The sequence below is a fragment of the Pantherophis guttatus genome, chromosome 2 (genome assembly GCF_059756535.1).
Source record: "Pantherophis guttatus breed Tessera chromosome 2, ASM5975653v1, whole genome shotgun sequence".
NCBI lineage: Eukaryota > Metazoa > Chordata > Lepidosauria > Squamata > Colubridae > Pantherophis > Pantherophis guttatus.
In genome coordinates, this window is record NC_142064.1 from 258727695 (window position 1) to 258752598 (window position 24904).

The window sequence follows — 24904 nt, forward strand, 5'->3', positions numbered from 1 at the left end:
CAATCCTGGCCATCCCTTTTCTCAAGAGGCAACTGGACTTTCTGGTTTTTCTTTGAAGACGTTTCACTTCTCAGCCAAGAAGCTTCTTCAGCTCTGACTGGATAGTAGGGAATGGAGGGATTTATACTTCTTGCAGACAGCTGGTCGTTTGCATTCTTTTAAATTTAGACCTCCAAGTGGCCTCAACGACTTGTCAAAAGGATGCAAATGACCAGCTGTCTGCAAGGAGTATAAATCCTTCCATTTCCCACCATCCAGTCAGAGCTGAAGAAGCTTCTTGGATGAGAAGCGAAACGTCTTCAAAGCCTCTTGAAAAAGCACCTTTGGGACATCTTTCTAATGCTTTCTTTCTCCTTTTCAACCCTCCCCAAAATTCAAGCCCAGATCTTTTTTTTTTTATTTGCCTATCCATTATTTTATTTTGTTTTAGTTTGCTTGTCTAAACATCCAAGTGTCTTTATTCCCACTGGTTTTAATCTCTGGAATTTGCTGCTGTGAAAAATGTATCCTGTTAAGATTAAATAGCTCATAATTAATGATCAAGGAAAAGGTTATGGTCGAGGGCCTGGGATACAGAACTTGGAGGTTTTCCCCGCAGAGGCTAGTGGATTACTCAGAGAGACCGTGACGCCTTCTCTTGCCATTCTCCGGCCTCCCTTCCCCCACACCTGATGATGTTTCAAAACAATATTTTAGTTTTAAAAAATTAATAATAATAAACAAGAAGCCGACATGCTGCAGAACAAAGGGTTCCCCTCCAGCAGCATCTTCATCAGCCAAAATGACCGTGTCCCTCAAGCTGTCAGCGTTCCAGAAAACCCCTGTCAGCCTTGGAAGCCATTTTAGTCCGGAAGCTTCCATGCTGCCACAAGCATTCATAGCAAAGAAAATTTGCTGCATAGGTGTCAGTCAAGGAGAATATTTGGTAGCTCAAATCAATGGAGATTCTTAGTCATCCAGGTCATGGTTGTCCCAAAGGTGCTTTTTTTACAAGAGGCAAATGGACTTCCTGGCTCTGAGCTGAAGAAGCTTCTTGGATGAGAAGCGAAACGTCTTCAAAGAAAAAAACCCTCCGAAAGTCTAGTTGCCTCTTGTGGAGGTGGGGAAACATCTTTGGGATTTGTAGCTCAGGGTTGAAATGGGGTGGGGTGCTTGGTGCTCCCTGAATTTGGTTGCTTTCTTGCTGACATTTCATTACCCAAATTAAGTAACATCATCAGGGCTAGTGTTCCCATTCGCGTGCCTTCGTTTGACGCCCGTATGTGGTACCAATAAAGGAGAATTCAGGGTTGAAATGAGGGGTCCTAGGCTAGCACTGATGATGTTACCTAGTTGGGTAATCGAACGTCGGCAAGAAAAACAACCAAGCTCAGATGGCACCAAGGACCAAGAAACGAGACAAAGGTTATTTGAGGTTGCAGAGAGCATTGCTGAAGCTGTTCAGGGTGGCAGTAAGCAACTTCACAGGGTAAAGTAAAGGTTCCCCTCGAATATATGTGCTAGTCGTTCCTGACTCTAGGGAGCGGTGCTCGTCTCCGTTTCAAAGCCGAAGAGCCAGCGCTGTCCGAAGACGTCTCCGTGGTCATGTGGGCAGCATGACTCAACGCCAAAGGCGCATGGAACGCTGTTACCTTCCCACCAAAGGTGGTCCCTATTTTTCTACTTGCATTTTTTTAACGTGCTTTCGAACTGCTAGGTTGTCAGAAGCTGGGACAAGTAACGGGAGCTCACCCCGTTACGCAGCACTAGGGATTCGAACCGCTGAACTGCCGACCTTTCGATCGACAAGCTCAGCATCTTAGCCACTAAGCCACCGCATCCCTACTTCACAAAAAGTACTTCCCAGGATACTTTCAGGCTTTTTGGTGCCAGCCATATGCACCACGTCACTGACAACGATGCGATGAGTAGCAAAGCCCTGGACCCAACAGATCTGCGAGATGCTCATGTTGTGTCACAATTCCAAAGGTCTCCTCAAACAGGGTTTCTTTAGAGACACAAGGTAGAAATCTCAGTGGAAAGAAGCCAGTGCGGGGAAGGGGATCGAAAAAGGCAAGAAGATGGTAGTCATGGCAGTACGTTTATAGCCCTGCCTGTGTACATCCGTGCAATATTAATGCACTACAAAAGGACTTCAGTTTTTCTTTCCTGAAAACACTTTACCCCAGGAGATGCCAATGGAAAAAAAAAAAAAAACATCGTCTAAAGGAAAAACAGGTCTGGTCCCAGAGCAAAGGAAAAAAAAAAAAATTGGATTTCAACTTGCATAATCTCCTGTCACGCAGAGCTTTGAGCTTTCAGGTCCCAAATGAAAACCCTCTAATTGAAAGCCATCATTTTCAAGCCAGGGGGGAATCACGTAAGTGGAGGAACCATTCTGCCCCTGGGATTCTATGATTCTCGGCCCCCATTTTATATTTGGCATTTGTTGTGCGGCTACCATGGCCAGTCCTTTGTGAAGCAAAACAGTTCCTTGCTAGCTCAAGGCAGTGTGTGTGTGTGTGTGTGTGTGTGTGTGTGTGTGTGTGTGTGTGTGTGTGGTACCGCGTTGCCAGAGGTACGAAGTTCAAATGATATTTTTCCATAACTGCAAGAATAAAAGGATACTTCAGTCTTAATCAGAGTCAGGGTGGATTTGATTTAAATCGAGTTGATTTAAATCACAATTTAAATCATGATTTAAATCACTAGTAAAAAGGCTTGATTTAAATCGACTCGATTTAAATCATAATTTTTAAAGAGCAACTGTCATCTCTGCTCCTCCTTTGACCCGCTGTTGACTCACCGATAGTCCCAGTGTTGCAGAATATACAGCCTCATGCTACATAACTCAGCTCCATTTCATGCTGAATAAACTAAATTATTTATGTATCTTAAATAGAAAACTACCTTACGATAGATTTTTACCCCCAAAGTTTTTTATTAAAATAAATTCGATAAAAATAAAAAAAAATCTGATTTAAATCAAAAAAATCCGATTTAAATCAAAAAAATCTGATTTTTTTGATTTTTTTTAAAAAAAATCATTGATTTTTATCCACCCTGCTCAGAGTAGACCTAAATCATTTATAACACAACTCATATGTGAGAATGAACCCAGAGTCTAAATTGGTTCCTTAACGATCTGACCACTGACCAGTCTAAGGAAAAGGTTGAGCCATTTTTTTCTATAAAGTAAGTTCCCAGCTGGATAATAACAAAAGTTGGAAGGGACCTTGGAGGTCTTCTGGTCCCACCCCTGCTCAGTAGGAGACCCTACCATTTCAGACATATGTCTATCCAGTCTCTTTTTAAAAACCTCCGGTGATGGAGCACCTCCACTTTGTGAAGGCAAATCGTTCCGCTGGTTAATTGTTCTCACTGTCAGGAAATTACTCCTTAGTTCTAGGTTGCTTCTCTCCTTGGTTAGTTTCCATCCATTGCTTGTTGCCTTGCCTTCAGGTGCTTTGGAAAATAGGTTGACCCCCGTCCTCTTTATGGCAGCCCCTCAAATATTGGAACACTGCTATCTTTTTTCTTTAAGTTGGCCTGTGGGTCATGATTTCTTGTCAAAAGGAAAGTGTTGCAATATTGCTTTTAATCTCGATCTGCAAAATCTCGATCCAAGATGGGATTCTTTGCAAGGTTTAGAAAGCCGAGTTTCTCTTAAAGAGTTTGGGAGAGCAGAATGGACGTACTGTTTCCTGCCTAAGCAGGGGGTTGGACTAGAAGACCTCCAAGGCCCCTTCCAACTCTTGTTATTCTAAGAGAGCAGCGACTAACATTTCTAACATGAATGGATTGTGTTCTGTCCCCATCCCACACACGCACCCCCACAGACAGCCCGGAGTTAATAAGCCACACGACAAAATCTTTGAAGATAAAGCTGGCAGCAACCCAGTGGTTAGCTGCCAATTCAGACTTTACTCACACAAAACAAAGATTAGACTGCAAGCATTCCGATAAAGCAGTCAAAGTTTCCGCAATACAAGGATTAGTCCAAATGCAGTCCGAGAAGGCAGGCAGAAGTCCAGTAACGCAGAGATCATGGATTATTTCTAGTTTTTGCTCGTCACAAACTGAACCGGCCACCACACCCACATTTATACCCTGTGGGGTGTGGTCCAGTGATTCAGCTAATCTCTGGCACGCCTTCCCCTCTGCTGTGCACGCTTCTCCCTGTGCCTCTGCCGAGGGTCCAGCCAGCACTTATCTCCCTTGTCGCTGTCCACCTGTGGCTGCGGGGACGTACTTGGCTCTGGGCCTATCTTTTGGCCTTCGGTGTCCTCCGGAGGCATTGCGAGAGAGGAGGGTCCTGGAGAGGGAGGCCTTGCCAACTCCTCTCCCTCACTCTCAGAGTCTGCATCGATAGCCCTGGCTCAGGCAACGGAGCCACAACAGATTGGCACATATTTGTATGTCCCTCCTCTTCCCCCCCCCCAAGCAGGACTGAGATTCCTTGATTGCTGTGGTTTTCTGAAAATGAATGTATTTTATGTCTATAGAGATTCTTAGTCATCCAGGCCGTGGTTGTTCCAAAGATAGTTTTTCAAAAGGCAACTGGACTTTCTTGTTTTTCTTTGAAGATGTTTCACTGCTCATCCAAGAAGCTTCTTTAGGTCTGACTGGATGGTGGGGAATGGAAGGATTTATAAACTCCTTGCAGACTGCTGGTCATTTGCATTCTTTGAGAGAGCCGTTGAGGCCACCTGGAGGTTTATCTGTGTCCTCAGGATCACCTGAATAGTGCAAATGGGTATGGAGCCTTCCTGGAACTGCTGAAAGGACTGCGTTGTTGACTTGAGATAGATGATGCAGTATCCCTCCCACTCTATACATCCTCCCATTCCCCACCATCCAGTCAGAGCTGAAGCTTTTTTGGATGAGAAATGGAAAATCTTCAAAGAAAAACAAGAAAGTCCAGTTGCCTCTTGAAAAAGCACCTTTGGGACAATGCATTGTATGCATGGAAAAAGGTGGGTGGGGACCAGCTTTTTCTCAAAGGAGATTTTGGGGCAAGGGGAAAAGATTTTTCTGTGCTTCTCGTTCCCTAAGCTAATAAGATGTTTACAAGTTAAGGCTCATGTTTCTCACCTGACAGTGGCAGGAAACGATGCAGTTTTCAGCAACTTTGATTAAAAATTTGTTCAGAGGCTGCCTTCAATTGCCCATCTCTGTTGTGGAATGAAACATAGGGCAGTAAATCAAAACCCCTGTGAAAACCTTATAACCCACGTGATTCTCGGTAAATTTCAGGGGAAGCCCATTATGTGTGAATTATCACAAATGAGCACTGAATGCAAATTCTTGAACATATATACATTTCGGTAATCTGCTGAAAGAGCTCTCATTCAGAATGTTTGAAAAAGAATCTCACCCGCAAGGATTTTTCACATGGTGATCAGCAAGGTATTCATGCCTACTTCTTTGTATGTTTTTAGTAGATGGGTAAAAATGTTTGAATTCCCACTATACAGTAGTGGTCAAAATTGTGGAAACCTTTTGGGAAACTAGCTAATATCACCACTTTTGTTTTTGGAGTAGTACCATAAAATTATATATATCAATGGAAAGATAATTTAATCAAGGATGTAATGCAATAACTTTTAGGAAGGATTTGCTATTAGAATAGCAGTTACAGTATAAAGAAGAAAAATGAAACATGTAGAAAAAACAAGATATACAAAAATTATCCCTTCAGTTAATACTTAGTTGGGTGATTTTTAGCATGAATGACAGCCTTACAACGTCTTCCCATGGAGTGAACCAAGTGTTTTAGTTCTGCAGCAGTTATAATGTGAATGGTTGCTTCTATTAACTGGGTTTTATTGCTGGGTGGCTTCTGACTAACAAGTTTCTTTAGTCGGCTCCATAGATTTTCAATTAGGTTAAGTTAAGGTCTGAGCTATTCCCAGGCCATTCCAGCAGTGGAATAGGATTATCTTGAAACTCAAAAAAAAAAAAAAAAAAAAGTGGTGTTATTAGCCATCAAACCTCAAAAATAGATTTTTTCCCAAAAGGTTTCCACACTTTTGGCCACTACTGTAGGTAGGTAATCTTCAATTTAAAATTGTAATTGAGCCAGGAATTACGGTTCTAAGTTGTGGCCATTAAGCAAGTCACCGTGTGACTGGATTTTATGACATTTTTTTTTTTTTTGGTGATCATAAATGCTGCTGTTGTTACGTGACTCCATTTTACCCAATGGGCATTTTTGGTTGGAAATCAGATGTAAATTCTGAAAACCAGCAAAATAAAATAAAATAAAATAAAAATCATGGTCACACGACTGCGGGATGCCTCAAATGGCTGTAAAGGCAAACTAGTTGCCAAGAGTCAAAAATGTTGTCATGGGTTTGCGTGCCACCACTGTAGCTCTGAAATCAGGTTGCGAATAGCTTTTGAGGACATCATGGCCGGCTAAGGAATTCTGGGAGTTGAAGTCCACCCCTCTTCAAGGTTCAAGGCCAAGGTTTGAGAAACACGGCTCTAAATCCTGATTGGAGAGACTTTTCAATTGGTATTGTTGAAACCATTTCATTTCAATGTGTCTCTGTAGGGTTGGAAGGAGGCATGTGAGTTTCTCTGTCCTTCAGCTAGCTCTGTACTTGGACAGCCATTGTTCTGAACTCCACTTTGCGTGTTTTCAAGGTCTGGAAAATCTGAACAAAGCCTGAAGTTTGTCTGTGACAGGCCACTTGCTTTATTATTAATTGAGTAGTGCTGGGGCTGTCTCTTTTAAGGGTTTATTTATTCAAAGCAAGCATGTCCTACATTTCAGCTAGATAAGTAAAGATAAATAAAGAGACACCGATCCTGCCACTAGACTAACTATTTAAAAAGACATGACATAAAGGGAAGACAAGGAAGGGGAGGGGTGGAAGTATTTGCCTTCCCTGATTTATTGCAAAGAGCCATCTTCTTCTAAAGACTTGGAAAAGCCTAAAGATGGTGTCAACTTACAAATGCCCTCGGCTTGGGTCTTGATAAATCAGACACTGACTTCAGCAGGTGCCTTGGAGTTCCAAGGTTGGCATTTAAAGACTACCAGATCTGGACTGTAGGCCTCTGCAGAGCCACTAGAGGGCAGCAGCAAGATATGGAAACTCAATCTCTGTTCCCACCTATTGGTCATCCAGATATCTGCAGCCTGGATCCTGTAGCCTTGAGAGTTGGCTGGGAGATGCCCTTTAGGCTCAAATCTTGTTTTTTTGTTTTTTTGTGTGTGTTTCAGTCACTAGCCTCCAGTGTGGAATCGGACATAGGGTCAGACTGCGATGGCAGCCATCAGAACGCACAGCAGAAGCAAAAACGTCCCCGGTGAGTGTCAGTGGAGCTGGATTTAATTGCTGGATTTCAAGCTATAAACCTCAAAATAGCCTTTAAAACTATGTCTTCTTCCTGGGCGTGTTCTCTCTCCCCCCCTCTCTCCCTCCCTCTCTCTCTCCTCTCTCTTCTCTCTCTTTTTCTCTCTCTCTCACCCCTCTCTCTGTCATCTCTCTCCCCCCTCTCTTTATCTGTCTCTCTCTCATCTCTTTCTCTCTCTGTCTGTCATATCTCCCTCCCTCCCACCCTCTCTGTCTTTTTCTCTCACCCCTCTCTCTCATCTCTTCCCCCCTCTCATCTCTCTCTTTCATCTTTCCCCCCTCTCTTTATCTGTCTCTCTCTCATCTCTCTCTCTCTCTGTCTCTGTCATATCTCTCTCCCTCTCTCTCTTTCTCTCCTCTCTTTTTCTCTCACCCCTCTCTCTCCTCTCTCTCCCCCCCTCATCTTTCTCTCTCCTCTCTCTCCCCCCTCTCTTTATCTGTTTCTCTCTCATCTCTTTCTCTCTGTCTCTGTCATATCTCTCTCCCTCCCTCCCCCCTTGCCTCCCTCCTCTCTCTTTTTTTCTCTCTCTCACCTCTCTCTCTCTCATATCTCTCTCCCCTCTCTTTGTCTGTCTCTCTCTCATCTCTTTCCTTCTCTCTCTCTGCCATATCTCCCTCCCTCCCTTCCTCCCCCTCTCTCTTTTCTTGCTAAAATTTCAACATTACTTTGCCCTAGAGTTTAGAGAGAGGGACTGGCCCAAGGTCACCCAGCTGGCTTTGGGCCTAAGGCAGGTCTAGAACTCCCAGTCTCCCAGTTCCTAGCCTGGTGAATACCTGTAGATATCCGCTACACCTCTTATCTCTGAGCCTCCAAGTTGTAAATTCTGTATCTGTAAAAACAGAAATCATCAGTTCTGGCTAAGCTATACCTGATTGTAAACCTGGGTGGGGGAAAAAAACACCTCCTCTAGTCCAACTAGGTTATGCCAGATATGCCCATTAATGTGATTGAAGGGAACTATCGTCCAAACAACCTGGAATTCACCAGTTTAGGAAAGGCTGATCTAGATAAAGTAGTTTGAATGTTCTTTTTTTGGGGAGGAGGGGGAAGATAATGTAAATATATCTCATTTCGTCCTGCTGTGAATGGCCTCAGTGCAGATTTTCCTTCAGCTTGATAAATGAGTGTTTATCTCTCCGTCTCCTAACAGCCCTGGAATATCTAATATTAATCCTCCTGATATAGAAGATATCTCAGATGAGTCATTTCACCATACAGTACTTTATTTGAGATTGCGACAGAATGATGGTTCCATCCATCCACCATAGGACCACCATTCCCCATTGCTAGGAAAAGCCTAAATCCTCTCAGTTCTGCTTTTTAAAAATAGAAAATTATGCGTGCATATACCTGTATATATAGGGACGCGGTGGCTCAGCGGCTAAGACGCTGAGCTTGTCGATCGAAAGGTCGGCAGTTCAGCGGTTTGAATCCCTAGTGCCGCGTAACGGGGTGAGGTCCCGTTACTTGTCCCAGCTTCTGCCAACCTAACAGTTCGAAAACACCTAGAAAATGCCGGCCACATGACCACGGAGACGTCTTCGGACAGCGCTGGCTCTTTGGCTTTGAAACGGAGATGAGTACCGCCCCCTAGAGTCAGGAATGAGTAGCACATATATGCGAGGGGAATCTTTACCTTTATCTTACCCTGTGAAGTTGCTTATTGCCACCTTGAACAGCTGCAGGAGTGCTCTCTGCAACCTCAAATAACTTTTGTCTCTTTTGATCACCGCCCCCTAGAGTCAGGAACGACTGGCACACATGTGTGAGGGGAACCTTTACCTTTACCTTTATACCTGTATATACCTGCAGACAATGCATCTAGAGCTCTGTGTGTGGATTTTTTTCCCCCTTAATCTTTCAATGCATTAAAAGAACAATCTTGCAACAATGTGGAGCTATATTAGATGTGTGTGTTTAACCCAATCTGACCTGTGACCCTGGATATTGATTTACAAACTCTAGGTATCTTAAGTTGCTTTAGGAAAACAAAACCAAAGCACTTTGGATACATAGAAGCCCTGCCCTTGCCCTTGAGTGCTTCAGGAGTAGATAACTGATATATAAATCAAACACTGGGACAAATAAATGTAATTCGGGTTATCATCTTTGTGGCTTCTAAGAAAGAGGAAGTAGATAAATTACTAAGTCAATAACTGCTAGGGTAATACAATCTTACAGATAGGAAATGACATTCTCGTCATCTAATCTTCTGTGGCCAATCCTTGTTATACCTCACAGGCCTGTGAGGAACAACTAAGGGTTGATACGCAAATGTGTAACTCTATTTTAATGGCTATGGAGAGTCTGATACAGTGGTGGGATTCTACCGGTTCGGACCGGTTAAGGCGAACTGGTAGCTCCGACAGTCAGATGGGAGCAACCAGTTCATCCCGACGATCAGATGGGCCTGCCCGCCCGCGCTATTTTCCTATCTTTATCTCCTCAGCTGATTTGCGTGGCAGAGCCGATTGCCGTGCGAATCAGCTGTGTTTCTCCTCCGAAGAAACCCAGAAGTGAAGATTTCTTACTTCCAGACATGGACACATGAAAAAAACTGGCACAAATAAAAGGATATAAATAGGCAAAACATAGCCATAAACACATAGAATGATTACATATAAATGGGGACAGTAGGACAGGGACGGTAGGCACGCTGGTGCGCTTATGCACACCTCCTTAGGGACTTCTTAGGAAACATGAAAGGTCCACGGTAGACAGTTTAAGGTAAAAGGTATGGGGATTAGCGAGACTAACAACAGGATCAGGTAGAGCGTTCCAGACATTTACTACTCTTATTGCAGAAGTCATATTTCCTACAATCAAGATTAGAGCAAATTACATTTGAGTTTGAATCTTTTTTTTTTTTTTAATTTGATTTATATGCCGCCCTTCTCCGGAGACTCAGGGCGGCTTACAATGCGTTAAGCAATAGCCTTCATACTTTTGTATATTTATACAAAGTCAGCTTATTGCCCCCACAAACTGGGTCCTCAATTTACCTACCTTAGAAAGGATGGAAGGCTGAGTCAACCTTGAGCCTGGGGAGATTCGAACTTGCAGTAATTGCAGGCACCTGAATGTTAATAACAAGCTATTAGTCTGCTGCGCCACCAGGCTCTTCATTGATAGCCCTTGTGTTATTACAGTTGAAATTAAAGTACTTATTTACAGGTAGGACATTTTGGTAAATAATCTTATGAACTAAGCACAGGTCGGAAAGTAGACGGCGTAGTTTGAGGTTATCCAGACCTAAAATTTCAAGCCTGGTGGTATAGGGAATTTTATTTTGAGCAGAAGATTTGAGTACTCTTCTAGTAAAATATCTCTGGAGCTTCTCTAATGTATTGATGTCTGAAATACACTGAGGGTTCCAGGCAGGTGAGCAGTAACCTTCCCCTAAAGTGGGACAGGAATGGAGATTTTGCAGTAATCTTCCCCTGGAGGGAATGGGAGTGGGAATGGAGATTAGTAGTAAAAAAATTTGAATTTCACTACTAGGCTTGGTGCTGGGGATGGATTGGGGCAGCAGCTAAACCCAACTTTGGAGGCCCTTTTTCCAAACTGGCCATATCCATCTGGCCAACTGGCCTTCATATTCATCTCCCCAGCTTCCCCCGTTGCTTAACTTTCATGCCCTGAATTAGTGCATAGTTTGACTGTATCCCTGATTCCCCATATTTCGTTTCTGTTTCTTAGAAAGAAGAACAAAAAAAATTTCCTAAGGTTGTGGAGCTCAGGAAATCAGGACCTCCAGTCGCTAAGGTAACCTCACTTGAAACCAGACTTCCCAACTGGGAATGGGAACCAAGAGATCGTGGTTGGGACAAGCTGCAATAAAGATATAAAGATAACTATGTCAGAAACTTTTCACATTCCTGAAAAGGCTGGCATTAGTGCTAAGAGACTATGTTTATGAAGGTAGTCCTCGAATTATGACCACAATTAAGCCCAAAATTTCTGTTGCTAAGTGAGACAGTTACGTGAGTTTTGCGTCATTTTTCAGCCTTTCTTGCCACAGTTGTTAAGTAACTCACTGCACTTGTTCAATTAGTAACATGGTTGTTAAGCAAGTCTGGCTTCCCCGTTGACTTTGCTCGTCAGAAAGTTGCAAAAGTTGATCACGTGGCACCAGGACACTACGACCGTCATAATTATGAGCCTGTTGTCAAGCATCCAAATTTTGTTCCTTGGAGCATGGGGACGCTGCAACGGTTGTTAAGTATGAAAAACGGTTGTCAGCCACTCTTTTCAGTGCCGTTGTAACTTTGAATGGTCATTAAACGAATTGTTGTAAGCGGAGAACTATCTGTAGCCATTGTCTCTGTGACTCCAGACCAGTTGCTTTCTAGAAACAACCCCCGGTCCATGGACCGACACTGGGCTGCAGTATGCCAGAAACAGGGCCGGGCAAACCAGCTATTCCCCATTTGTGGGATGCAGGTAGCACATGAAACCTTGACCCCTCTGGTCCATGGAAAAACTCTCTTCATGGAACTGGTCCCTGGTGCCCCAAAGATTGGGGGCTGCTGCAATAGACCATTGCTGACCACTGTGTCAACTCTGAAGCGAACCTGGCTGAAGCCATCTTGTGCTGCCTCATAGTTGCCACGAAGCCAGAGAGGGGGAAGGGAAGGGGGAAATAGATAGCCCGGCTATAGTCAAAACAGAAAAGTTTTCCCATGGGAACCAAGGTCATTGAAACAGGTGGCTGTTGAAAGAGGAGAGGAGCCTGCCTTCCATTTTCATTGGACAATGTGACCAGTGACACCGGGAAGGGGGGAGTTTTACTCTTTTAATTAGGTGAAAACAGCATGTATGTGCAGGGGGTGGGGCAGCAGGGCATTGCATTACATTGCACACGCGACACCCCCCCCCCCCACGCTGCACCCACTTTTGGCACGCGACAGCAAAAAGGTTTGCCATCACTGCACTGGGTCATTAACTAGCTTAGTTGAATGTATTTTGGAAATATACACCAGTCTATTGATAGGCTACCAAACCAAATGTTCATTTTTTCCCCCCCTCAGTGGAATCTGATTTTTAGAGGCGACATCCCATAAAAGAGGCTGTGCCTCCATCTATCTCCCTTTATTTATATCCAGGAACAGGGGAGGGTAGGGGGAAATTGCTTTTTCTCCAGAGCTAGATTCCTTGCAGAGTGCTGTTGAAAGGATGCCAAGAGCTCATAGAGCCTCAGGGCAGCAAGTAGAAGGCCCTTACGATGATAAACAGATAGATGGAGAGGAAGAGAGTGCCCTAGCCTAGAAAGCTTGATAGGTTATGAGCTGGCAACATTATGATTCTAATGGGCCTACATTTACTGTAATTTTATTACCTGGTTTGAATGTCCGGTATGTCGAAACAACCTTTTAGAGGCTACAGATGGTCTCCTGAATGGATCTCAATTTAGAGGAGAGTCTGAGATAACGTACTATCTCTGCCAGCCTTCTCCACTTTGCTAGCATCCAAATTGTGGGACTAAAACTCTCCATCATCCACAGCCACAGGTGAGCAGAGGGACGCCTCGCAGCACCAGATCCACAGTTGTAAAGAATAAGACAGATCCTCATTTAGCCAGCAGCTGTAGCAAAGGCAAAAGGAACCAGCAACCTATAATAATAATAATAACAGAGTTGAAAAGGACCTTGGAGGTCTTCTAGTCCAACCCCTTGCTTAGGCAGGATGCCCGGTGTTACGTACGCACGTACGGAGTACCGTATTTGCATAATGGACACTGATTGGTCCATCTAGCGGCCGAAAAAATAAACCACTGTCAGTGGCCGGCTAGGCTGATGGAATTTTTTAAAAAGAGACCTCCGGCAGCCTACCGGCGAATCTACTGGGATCGCGAGTCCATAATAAAGGTGCTGAAAGACTGTTCGCATCCTGCCTCTTCATTGCGCCCCCTCTATCTAACACCTTACACCACTTCAGACAAATGATTATCCAACATCTTCTTAAAAACCTCCAGTGTTGGAGCATTCACAACTTCTGGAGACAATTTGTTCCACTGATTAATTGTTCTAACTGTCAGGAAATTTCTCCTTAGTTCTAAGTTGCTTCTCTCCTTGATTAGTTTCCACCCATTGTTTCTTGTCCTGCCTTCAGGTGCTTTGGAGAATAGCTTGACTCCCTCTTCTTTGTGACAACCCCTGGAATACTATTGTATCCAGAGGCCTGCAAATAATTTCTCTTTATTACTAAGGGCTATATGGGGCTAGAGACAGGGCAGTGAATTCTTGGCATTACTAGAGGGGGACAGTAATGGCATTCTACCTGATTTTCCTGTTTGGAGAGAACTGACCAGAAACTGTTCTGCTGCTTTTCAAAGTTTGCAATCGGTTTTCTGAGTCATGATTTGGGGGGTGTCACAAGGTCTACCAGAAAAGAGGTTGTATGGGTTGCACCTCATCCACGGATCGCCTCTCTTGATGTCAAGAATAACCTGGATGTTTGGCTGCAGAAGAACCAGATAGGGTATTCTCTAAGAATACTTGTGGAGTGGATGATTAAGTTACTGTGACCGAAGCAGGAAGTCTTTCAACCACAGAAAGTGAAATCAAAAGCTCTGCATATCTATCAGCTGACCAATGATAAGAGGGAAAAGGAGGAATAAAAGAATGGAATGGAATGGAATGGAATGGAATGGAATGGAGTGGAGTGGAGTGGAGTGGAGTGGAATGGAATGGAATGGAATGGAATGGAATGGAATGGAATGGAATGGAATGGAATGGAATGGAATGGGAGTGGAGTGGAGAGTGGAATGGAATGGAATGGAATAGAATAGAATAGAATAGAATAGAATAGAATAGAATAGAATAGAATAGAATAGAATAGAATATTCTAATAGAATAGAATAGAATAGAATAGAATAGAATAGAATAGAATAGAATAGAATAGAATAGAATAGGTTGGAAGGGACCTTGGAGGTCTTCTAGTCCAACCCCTGCTCAAGCAAGAAACCCTATGTCATTTCCAGAAAGATGCTGGAAGAACTTGCTAGCATGAAGCATGAATTTTGATCATGTGACCATGGGGATGCTGTCACGGTCATAAGTGTGGGAAAAATGATCATAAGTCCATTCAGCGTCCATAAGTCCATTCAGCGATGTCGTAACTTTGAACGGTCACTAAATGAACTGTTGTAAGTTGAGGACTGCCTGCAATAGGATAACTCTTACTAACATTCTTTGGGCAAAGATCTCTCTCATCTGTCACATCTGTTTTCCAGTCACTCATGTTTGTTCTCTTTTCAGGCCAACTCCCGAGGAAGCCCAAGAATGGGCAGAATCTTTAGAAAAACTGCTACTACACCCATGTAAGTTTACACACAAGCGGTTCGTCAACCTTTTAAAGGGATTGTTTGACACACAGTTTTTACAGATTTCGCGGGTGTCTTTTTCACAGACTGGTGTTCGAAAATTAGGAGGTTAGTTAGTCATCCCGAGAAGCTTTGTTTATTTCAGATGGTTTCTTGGCACCAATGCAGCCCGCTTCATAATAATAATCATTAATGTTGATTCCCAGAATTCCAACTGCTAGAGAGCAAAGGCCAATATGTAAATAACAGCCTTGTTCATAACAATTGCCCGCCCTTGCCAAATGAGTTTAATCCTGTTTTCCTCAGAATCAAGCTTTCTCAGAAATCCTGTGGGACATGAAGAAAAGTCCAAATTAGTAGAGGAACAATCCAGCGTACAGCAGAGCAAAAAGTAATTGGAATGGCTGAATTCCGATGAACTGGCTTATTTGGCAGGATATCTACCTGGCATCCTCTTTAGGTCAAGATTCAGCAACTTCCGCATTCCTAGGAATAGGACTGATGGCCAACAGACATGTCGCTTTACAAATCCTTTGTTTTCAGGTCCGGATGTGATGTGAGCTTTACAGTAGTGGCCAAAATTGTGGGAACCTTTTTGGGAAAAGTGTATTTTTGAGGTCTGGTGGCTAATAACACCACTTTTTTGGGGGGGAGTTTCAAGATAATCATATTCCACTGCTGGAATGGCCTGGGAATAGCCCAGACCTTAACTTAACCCAATTGAGCCGGCTAAAGAAACTTGTTAGTCAGAAGTGACCCAGCAGTAAAACCCAGTTAACAGAAGCAATCCTTCAATCTTGGTTTCACATTAGAACAGCAGCAAAACTAAAAGATTTGGTTCACTCCATGGGAAGACGTTGTAAGGCCGTCATTCATGCTAAAGATGAGCCAACTAAGTATTAACTGACATGGTGATAATTTTTGTATATCTCATTTTTTCTATGGTGATAATTTTTGTATATCTCATTTTTTCTATGGTGATAATTTTTGTATATCTCATGTTTTCTACGTGTTTCACTTTTCTTCTTTATACCGTAACTGCTATTCTAATAGTAAATCCTTCATAAAAGTTATTGCATTACATTCTTGATTAAATTATATTTCCTTTTTTTTTTTAATGAAATTTTATTGAATTAAAAATATATTACAATTCAAACTATACGGTTCGGCAACGTGTAGTCATATTGTATATTTACAAGTGTGGTATCTAATCAATTATCTAATTAATTATACAGTTTGTACAAAAATTCTTATATATAAAATTGATTACTGTTTAGTTAGATCGTATAAATCTTTCGCCTTTTTAAAATTATATTTCCATTGATATATATTTTATGGTACTACTACTCCAAAAAAAATGGCGTTATTAGCTAGTTTTAGAAAATACACTTTTCCCAAAAGGTTTCCACAATTTTGGCCACTATTGTAATTCTCAGGGGATCTGCAGACCATCATGAGGGGCCTAGAAGTGGGGAATGAAATCATTTAATTGTTCCTGACAGTTAGAATAATTAATCAGTAGAACAACTTGACTCCAGAAGTTGTAAATATTCCAACACTGGAAGTTTTTAAGAAGAGATTGGATAACCATTTGTCTAAAGTGGTGTAGGGTTTCCTGCCTAAGCAGGGGGTTGGACTAGAAGATCTTCAAGGTCCCTTCCAACTGTTATTCTATTCTATTCTATTCTATTCTATTCTATTCTATTCTATTCTATTCTATTCTATTTTATTCTATTCTATTCTATTCTATTCTATTCTATTCTATTCTATTCATTTAGGGTTCTAGATTATATAATATACTGTTATGACTTTCTTGAACAGGACATGTTTTGGCTATGATCTAGGAATAGGTGAGAATGCCCCCTCTTTGGCATTAATACATAGCAGAGCTAGAAGAAAATCTTCCTTCTCTGGATTGAACTATACTGTACCTCCCGTTATTCCCATCCCACAGTGCTTTTGGCTATAGTTGGAGATCATTGTAGTCGAACATAACTACAGGTCGTCCTTGACTTGCAACAATTCATTTAGCGACCATTAAAGTTACAACAACACTGAAGAAAGCGTCTCATGACCATTTTTTCACCTTTTTACAACCATTGTTGTAAACCATTGAGGCATCTCCAGTGGTGGGATTCAGCCAATTCAGGCTCATTCGGGTGAACCGATTGTTAAATTGCTGGCTGGCGCCGTCCCTCTCTGCCCTGCCCCTTCCAGGAGTCCCCTCGCGCCCCGTTTTGGCTCCTGGGAGGCCTACTAGGCCCAAAACAGGGCACGCGGGTGCGGCGCGTTCCCCCCGCGACACATTTTTGCTCCCAGGAGGCTGCAGGGAGGCCTCCTTTTGCGATCTTCCAATCGGCAAAGTCAACGAGGAAGCCAGATTCACTTAACAACCAGATTACTAACTTAACAGCTGCATCAATTCGCTTAACAACTGTGGCAAGGAAAGTCATAAAATGGGGCAAAATTTACTTTAACGACAGTCTTGCTTAGCAAGAGGAATTTGGGGCTCAATTGTGATCATAAGTCGAGGACTACATGTAGCGAGGTTAACAAAAGCTATTACAGCTAATAGCTAACCTCATACATTGTTTTTATTTCTTTTTTTTCCTTCTGGTGGTTACAGTATAAAACTCCAAACCACACAAGTGTTCACTAATAAAAAAAAAATCATAACTCTTATTGAAAAAAAACACAGCATAAAAATCTATATAAAGAGGCTCATTATTAAGTATCATTCTCTCTGTGTTAAGTAGGTATTCAAGGGCAGCCTCTGCAGATCAGATTTTTAAGAGCTCATCATCCACAGAGCAATGCATAATTTTCAACAATTATAGAGAATCAAATATTTAGATAGCAATCTGCTATGCCTATCCCTAGACTGCGCTGCAGTAAGCTTCCCAAAATTCAGAGGGGGGTTTCATGTGGATTTGATGCTTCCGGAATGTCGCCACTCATTTCTTAAAAGTTTTATGTCTGCAAGGAAAGAGAGATTTTTTAAAAAAAAAAAGTCTACAGGTAGTCCTTGACTTATGACCACAACTGCGCCCAAAAATTTTTGTTGGTTAGTGAGACAGTTATTCAGTGAGTTTTGCCCCATTTTACAACCTTTCTTGCCACTGTTGTTAAGTGAATCACTGCAGTTGTTAAGTCAGTAACAGGGTTATTAAGTGAATCTGGCTTTGCTTGTCAGAAGTTCGCAAAAAGGGATGACATGACCCCAGGACACTGCAACCGTCATAAATATGAGTCAGTTGCCAAGATCTGAATCACGTGACCATGGGAATGTTGCAATGGTCGTAAGTATGAAAAACGGTCATAAGTCACTTTTTTTAGTTCCATTGTAACTTTGAGCCATCACTAAACAAAGTGCGGTAAATCAAGGACAACCTACTTGTCATATCTTCTCTTGTCTTCTCTTGTCATAAAACATCCACTATCGCTTGGTAACCTGAAGTAGGGGGGGGAAAAATCCATGCAATAAAATGCAGAATTTATTCCAAGCAGAATTAATAGAATTTCTAAATATTTTACATTTAAAAAAAGAAAAAGGGAAGATTTCAATAGATCGTTTTGGTCTGTTCATCTCCGCATTATAGATGGTCGAGCTGCCTTCCATGCTTTCTTGAAATCAGAATTCAGCGAAGAGAACCTGGACTTCTGGATGGCCTGTGAAGATTATCGAAAACTCCGAGGGTGTGACAAACTCCAGGAGAGTGCAAAAAAGATTTTTGACCAATATATCACCATCCAAGCTCCAAAAGAGGTAGGGGAATATTAAAGTTTCCTTTGAATTTGTAGACTCGGTGTGAAATGGGATGGACTTGTTAGAGAAAACCATTATTCCATGCTTTGCATTTTATCAATACACATACCGTATTTTTCGGAGTATAAGACGCACCTTTTCCCCCCAAAAAGGAGGATGAAAATCTGGGCGCGTCTTATACTCTGAATGTAGCCCCACCCAGCTTCTCAAAGGGAGGTTTCAGAGGCTGTAAAAAGCATCAGAAAAGAAGCTTCAGAAAAGAAGCCCCCAACAGAGCTTCAGAGGCTTTTTTTCTGAAGCTCTGTTTCAGAAGTTTCAGAGGCAGAAAAAAAAGCAAGGTCCAGAGCTCACAACCAAGGAACCTGTTGCTAAAGTTCACCTCTGGGAACAGCTGATTGGGGGTATTCCGATCCACCTGCCAATCAGCTTTTTTCTTATTTTCCTCCCCAAAAACTAAGGTGCTTCTTATACTCTGAAAAATACGGTATGTTGCAACAGAGTTCATTACAGAACAACAGAGTTGGAAGGGACCTTGGAGGTCTTCTAGTCCAATCCCCTGCTCAAGCAGGAGACCGTATACCATTCCAGACAAGTGGCTGTGCAATCTCTTCTTAAAAACCTCCAGTGATGAAGCATCAGAGGTCGTATTCAGCCAGTTCATACGGGTTCAGGCGAACTGGTAGCGGAAATCGCTCACTCTATGCCATCCCATTTAGGCACATTTTTTAAGTCAGGTGCATGCGCGGAAGATGCATACACAAGCAAAGCACATGAGTGGAAGGCTGGGCGCATGCGTGAAAGGCACGTGTGTGCAGTGAACCGGTGGTAACAAAATGTGAAACCCACCGCTGTGGAGCACCCACAACTTCTGAAGGGAAGCAATTCCACTGGTTCATTGTTCCCACTGTCAGGAAGTTTCTCCTTAGTTCTAGGTTGTTTCTCTCCTTCGTTAGTTTCCATCCATTGCTTCTTGTCTGGCCTTCTGGTGTTTTGGAGAACAGCCTGATTCCCTCTTCTCTGTGGCAGCCCCTCAAATATTGGGACACTGCTATCATGTCACCCGTAGTTCTTCTTTTCACTAGACTATGCATATCCCAATTCCTGCAACCGTTCTTCATGTTTTAGCCTCCAGCAGCCCCCTAATCATCTTTGTTGCTCTTCTCTGCATGCCTGCATACGTATTGCCGCATATATAGCAGTGGTGAAATGTAAAATTTGTTACTACCGGTTCTGTGGGAATGGCTTGGGAGGGGGGGAGTAATGAGACTAGGTGAATATGGCCAACTTCCTTTTTTTTAAAAAAGCATTTTTTCTACAACCTTAAGAGGTTGCAGAAAAAAATGCTTTTAAAAGCCTCTGATGATCAGGCAACTCAGCTGGGATCGTCAGAGGCTTTTAAAGGCATTTTTTTTCCTACAATCTCTTCGGCCGAAGAGGTTGTAGAAAAAATGCTTTTAAAAGCCTCTGACAATCCCACCTGAGCTGCGCGATCATCAGAGGCTTTTTTTACTTTTAAAAGCATTTTTTCAGCCGAAGAGGTTGTAGAAAAAATGCTTTTAAAAGTTTTTTTTAAATAGCCTCTGATGATCGTGTGGCTCAGCTGGGCATGGGGGGAGGCAGGGATTTTTGCTACCAGTTCTCTGAACCACCCGCCACCATCGCTACCGGTCCAAATCGGGAGCATTTCACTTCTGATATAGGCATCTCAAATTTTTGTATTTCATCATTTGAACAGGTTTTTTTTTTTCTTATTCCTTTCTTACAAAGTTTTTTTTTCTTTGTACTAATCCAGACAAACAGGTGTCTCTGTACCAAGCCACACAGAACAAATCTCATATATTCATGCTGGTAGCCGATCAAATAGAATAGAATAGAATAGAATAGAATAGAATAGAATAGAATAGAATAGAATAGAATAGAATAGAATAGAATAGAATAGAATAGAATAGAATAACAGAGTTGGAAGGGACTTTAGAGGTCTTCTAGTCCAACCCCCCGCCCAGGCAGGAAACCCTACACCACTTCAGACAAATGGTTATCCAACATCTTCTTAAAAACTTCCAGTGTTGGAGCATTCACAACTTCTGGAGGCAAGTTGTTCCACTTATTAATTGTTCTAACTGTCAGGAAATGTCTCCTTAGCTCTAAGTTGCTTCTCTCCTTGCTTAGTTTCCACCCATTGCTTCTTGTCCTGCCTTCGGGTGCTTTGGAGAATAGCTTGACTCCCTCTTCTTTGTGGCAGCCCCTGAGATATTGGAACACTGCTATCATGTCTCCCCTAGTCCTTCTTTTCATATTGACCTTGCTTTTTTGTAGTGCTTTATCATGATCCGTGTGTCCTTTGGAAAGCTAGAAAGGAAGGGATGCCAATGAAATGAAAGATTCAAAACAGTGCTTCACAGTGGCATTGTCAACCCTGAAGTGAACCTGGCTGAAGCCATCTTGGAGGCTTCAGGGTTGCCACGCAACGGTGGGAGGGGAGAAATAGTTAGATGGGGTTTTGTAGCCTGAACAATAAAGTTTTCCTGTGGGAACCAAGGACATTCTCACAGGTGGCTGGCCAGAGGAGGAGCAAGTAACCAAGCAACCAGCCAGCACCCAGATTGGACAGCGTGACTAGTGACTTGGAGGGAAAGGGGAAACTTTTACTTTTAATCAGGTGAAAGCCACGAGAAAATTCAGAGTCGGCTTTGATCAATTGTGCCAATATGAAGTATCCAATAAACTGTTCCTTGAGGAACCTGCCTACCTCAGAGTTCTGTTTTCTATGGGTGCATTACTTGAAACACTGACAGATATGATGGAGGAGGTGAATGCATTTTCCTAGTTGTTTTTCTGAACCAGAGAGTCCCTGGGCTCTGCTGTTGTTTGCAAGAGATTAGCAAAGAGGAAGTCAGAGAATGACGTTAATACTCAAACAGGGTCGTCGAGGACAGTACAGGGCCATATCATTGCACCTGTTCCTCCTACTGCTCAGCTAATTTTAGGACTATACTGTATGTCACTGAAAGTTGCAGGACATCTAACTTGGAAACATCCAGCTTTCCTTGGACTTATGACTTCAATTTTGGTCCTAAGTCAATTCAAATCTTTATTCAACATATGTACAATGAGATTGGTTGAGCTCCCTAAGTGCACCCACCCCAACACAATACCACTCACAGTGAAGACAGAAAATCCCTAACCCAATAAATCATATTAACAAAACACTCAGTCCTATTGTACCAGTGTCAAGACACTTGATAAGCAGGTCACACCACACGATCACGCCTCATTTTACAACCTTTTTTGTAGCAGTCATTAAGCAAACTTGGCAATCATGAAGTTTGGCAGAAACTGGAATTAAACACCGGTTTCTGGCAAAAATGTTGTAAATTTTTAAGGTTTAGAAGTATGGAAAATAAAATAAAATAAAATAAAATAAAATAAAATAAAATAATAAAATAAAATAAAATAAAATAAAATAAAATAAAATAAAATAAAATAAAATAAAATAAAATAATAAAATAAAATAAAATAAAATAAAATAAAATAAAATAAAATAAAATAAAATAATAAATACTGTGTTTCCCCAAAAATAAGACCCTGTCTTATATTTTTTTGAACCCTGAAATAAGCACTTGGCCTTATTGCCATGCGCTCAAAAGCCCAATTAGGTTTATTATCAGGGGATGTCTTATTTTGCGGGAAACAGGGTAATAATAATAATAATAATAATAATAATGAATTTCTTCAACCAGATGCAATTAAAGGAAGGGGGGCCCCACTAACATGCCAGCTGTGTCAACACTTGTTCTGGATCAGCATTTATTGATTAATAATCTTTATCTGCAGGTTTCTAAATTTTGAACTCACAACATCTTTAGTTTCCAGTCCCTGAGGGGATTTTTTTTCCCCCCGGCTCCTGCAAATAAGTTTTATTGGTGTTTAAACAAATCACAGCTGCAGCCACTTTGTATCATGTGGATAATCATTTGCATTTAATTTCAGGTGAACCTTGATTCCCAGACCAGAGATGTCACCAATCGGAACATTTTGCTCCCCACCCGGTCTTGCTTTGACCAAGCCCAAAAGAGGATCTTCGGGTTGATGGAGAAAGATTCTTATCCTAGATTCCTTCGTTCTCTCGTCTATCAAGATCTGGTACAGCCTGATAAAGAGCAGCCGAATGGCCCCTTGTAAACCTGCCGTATTCGCCCTTCCTCTTCTTTTCAAGCCCACCTAACAAAGGAGACACCTGGAGACGGCTTTGCTGTTCTGGATACGGACAAGCCAAGGAAGTTTGGGAGAAATGGACTGCCTATTCTGTTGAGATGGCGAACGTGCCCCATTCATAAACATTATAGAGGATAAAAGAAATGGTGGACTCTTGCTCATTTGGCACTGGATAAGTGGCTTTGAGGGGTCCTTGGTGCTCTCTGAGCTTGCTTGTTTTCTTGTAGACCTTCCATTCCCCAAACTAGGTAACATCATCAGTGCTAGTACAAGTGGCTTTTTGGGGGACTTCAGTAAAATATTAGAATTCTAGAAGGACAAGCGGAAATCGTGCCCGTTTGGTTCGTACCAAAACGAACGAAAGCAACTTTATGTCAGGGCCTATAAAGCTGGGTGATGCCTGCACTGCTGCTGGGATGATATTGCTCAGGTTAGAAAAATGAAATTGTTAGCTGCCTACTGTATTTATAAGTCTGTTTCAGCTTGTTTCTCCTCCGACGGGCAGAAATTCTCCAATGTCTTAGAGAAGAGTGTTTTCCGTACCCTGTCGTTATAGAAATAATTTGGGATTGAGGTTGGGACCTTTGTGTGTTTGTCACCCTCGGTGTGTGAAATTAGGCATTTTATAGACTGCCTAGAACAGGGTCTCTCCCACCTGCAGGCCGTGGGGGGTTTGTAACCGGGCTGTCGAAACGGCCAATGCGCGTGCACTCCGTTTAAGTGAGCGGCAGGTGTGTCTGCATGCCACTCATACAAATGGAGCTGCGCACATGCGCGCTTGCTAGCCGCTCACACGGAAACATCCCTTCTCCCCCTCCCTCCTGTCGGTCAGCAAAGCCGGAAACATTGGCGAATTCTGGCCTAGGAAATGTATAGAAAGCCAAAAATGGGATGTCGAAGCATGAAACGCTTAATGTTTCATAGATTTCCTGGGCACTCTATGCAATGCCAAAAGGCAAACAGGCAAAGGATAAAATACTCCCACTGAAAAGGCATTCTAGGATTCCTTATTGCAACATGTAGGTCAGAAATGGTATTCTTTTCTTATTTATGTTTTTTCAGTAGGAAAAGTCCTGTTGTACTTTGCATTGCATGTCTTCGATCATTTTGATCTACGTCTTTTCAGTAAAGGGTTAGGATTAGGGTTAAGTATGAAAGGAGAGTCATGACTTTTTGTGACTCTCTTTTTCATCCTTTGCCTAAATAGTTTTTGTCAGTCTGCATAATGCCTAGGTATTATATACAATGCCTGGGAAATTTATACTGGTAGTCCTTGACTTGCAACAGTTCATTTAAGAGCCGTGGCAGCGCAGTGGTTAGAATGCAGTACTGCAGGCTACTTCTGCTGACTGCCGGCTGCCTGAAATTTGGCAGTTCAAATCTCACCAGGCTCAAGGTTGACTCAGCCTTCCATCCTTCCAAGGTCGGTAAAATGAGGACCCAGATTGTTGGGGGGCAAATATACTGACTCTGTAAACCGCTTAGAGAGGGCTGTAAAGCACTGTGAAGCGGTATATAAGTCTAAGTACTATTGCTGTTTAGCGACCACTCGAAATTAACAGCACTGAAAAAAGCGACATGGCCATTTTTTACACTTATGTCTGTTGCAACACCCCTACGATCACATGATCAAAATTTAGACATTTGGCAATAGACTCGTATTTATGACAGTTGCAGTGTCCCGGGATCATGTGATCACCTTTTGCAGCCTTCTCCCGAGCAAAGTCAATGGGGAAGATGAATTCACTTAACAGCCATGTTAGTAACTTAACAACTTCAGTGATTCACGTAACAAGCGTGGCAAGAAAGGTCATAAAATGAGGCAACATTCGCTTAATAACTGTCTCAACAACAGGGGTCCATTTTGGTCGTAAGTAGAGGACTACCTGAATAGAATATTTAAAGTAACGCAGACATTTTCATCCTTTGCCTGAAAACGTCATGCGTTCTATAGATTTCCTCGGCACTCTATATACAATGCCAACTTTTCGCACATTGCCGGTTAACATCTTCCCAAGGAAATTCTGCCTCCGTTCCCTCCCCAAGTTCATACTGTGCCCGTGTGGAATTTGGTGGGGTGTCTGGCATTGACAATCGACCATTCGTCAAGAAGGAATGGCAGGAATGTCATAAGAATGCAGTACGTGATTCTTTTCAAATTTCCAGGTGAATAGAAGCTGGAAGCATGACTCTGTAGCTGTCAAGTCTGCCCTAGCTGGGCACGACCAAAGAATTAAAAACGGTTCAGTAAA

At 42.4% G+C, this 24904-nt stretch overlaps 1 protein-coding gene across 4 annotated transcripts in view; it reads left to right on the top strand.

Moving 5' to 3' along the window:
- Positions 1 to 24904, top strand: part of LOC117667867 (regulator of G protein signaling 3-like) — a 57530-nt gene extending 32626 nt beyond the window's left edge. For all 4 annotated transcript variants that reach the window (XM_034421487.3, XM_034421486.3, XM_034421489.3 and 1 more), the window contains 5 exons: positions 7214 to 7299; positions 11047 to 11112; positions 14607 to 14668; positions 18271 to 18437; positions 22428 to 24904. In XM_034421487.3, the coding sequence (XP_034277378.1) occupies positions 7214 to 7299; positions 11047 to 11112; positions 14607 to 14668; positions 18271 to 18437; positions 22428 to 22619 (573 nt within the window). In that variant the 3' untranslated portion in view covers positions 22620 to 24904. The remainder of the gene's footprint in view (positions 1 to 7213; positions 7300 to 11046; positions 11113 to 14606; positions 14669 to 18270; positions 18438 to 22427) is intronic.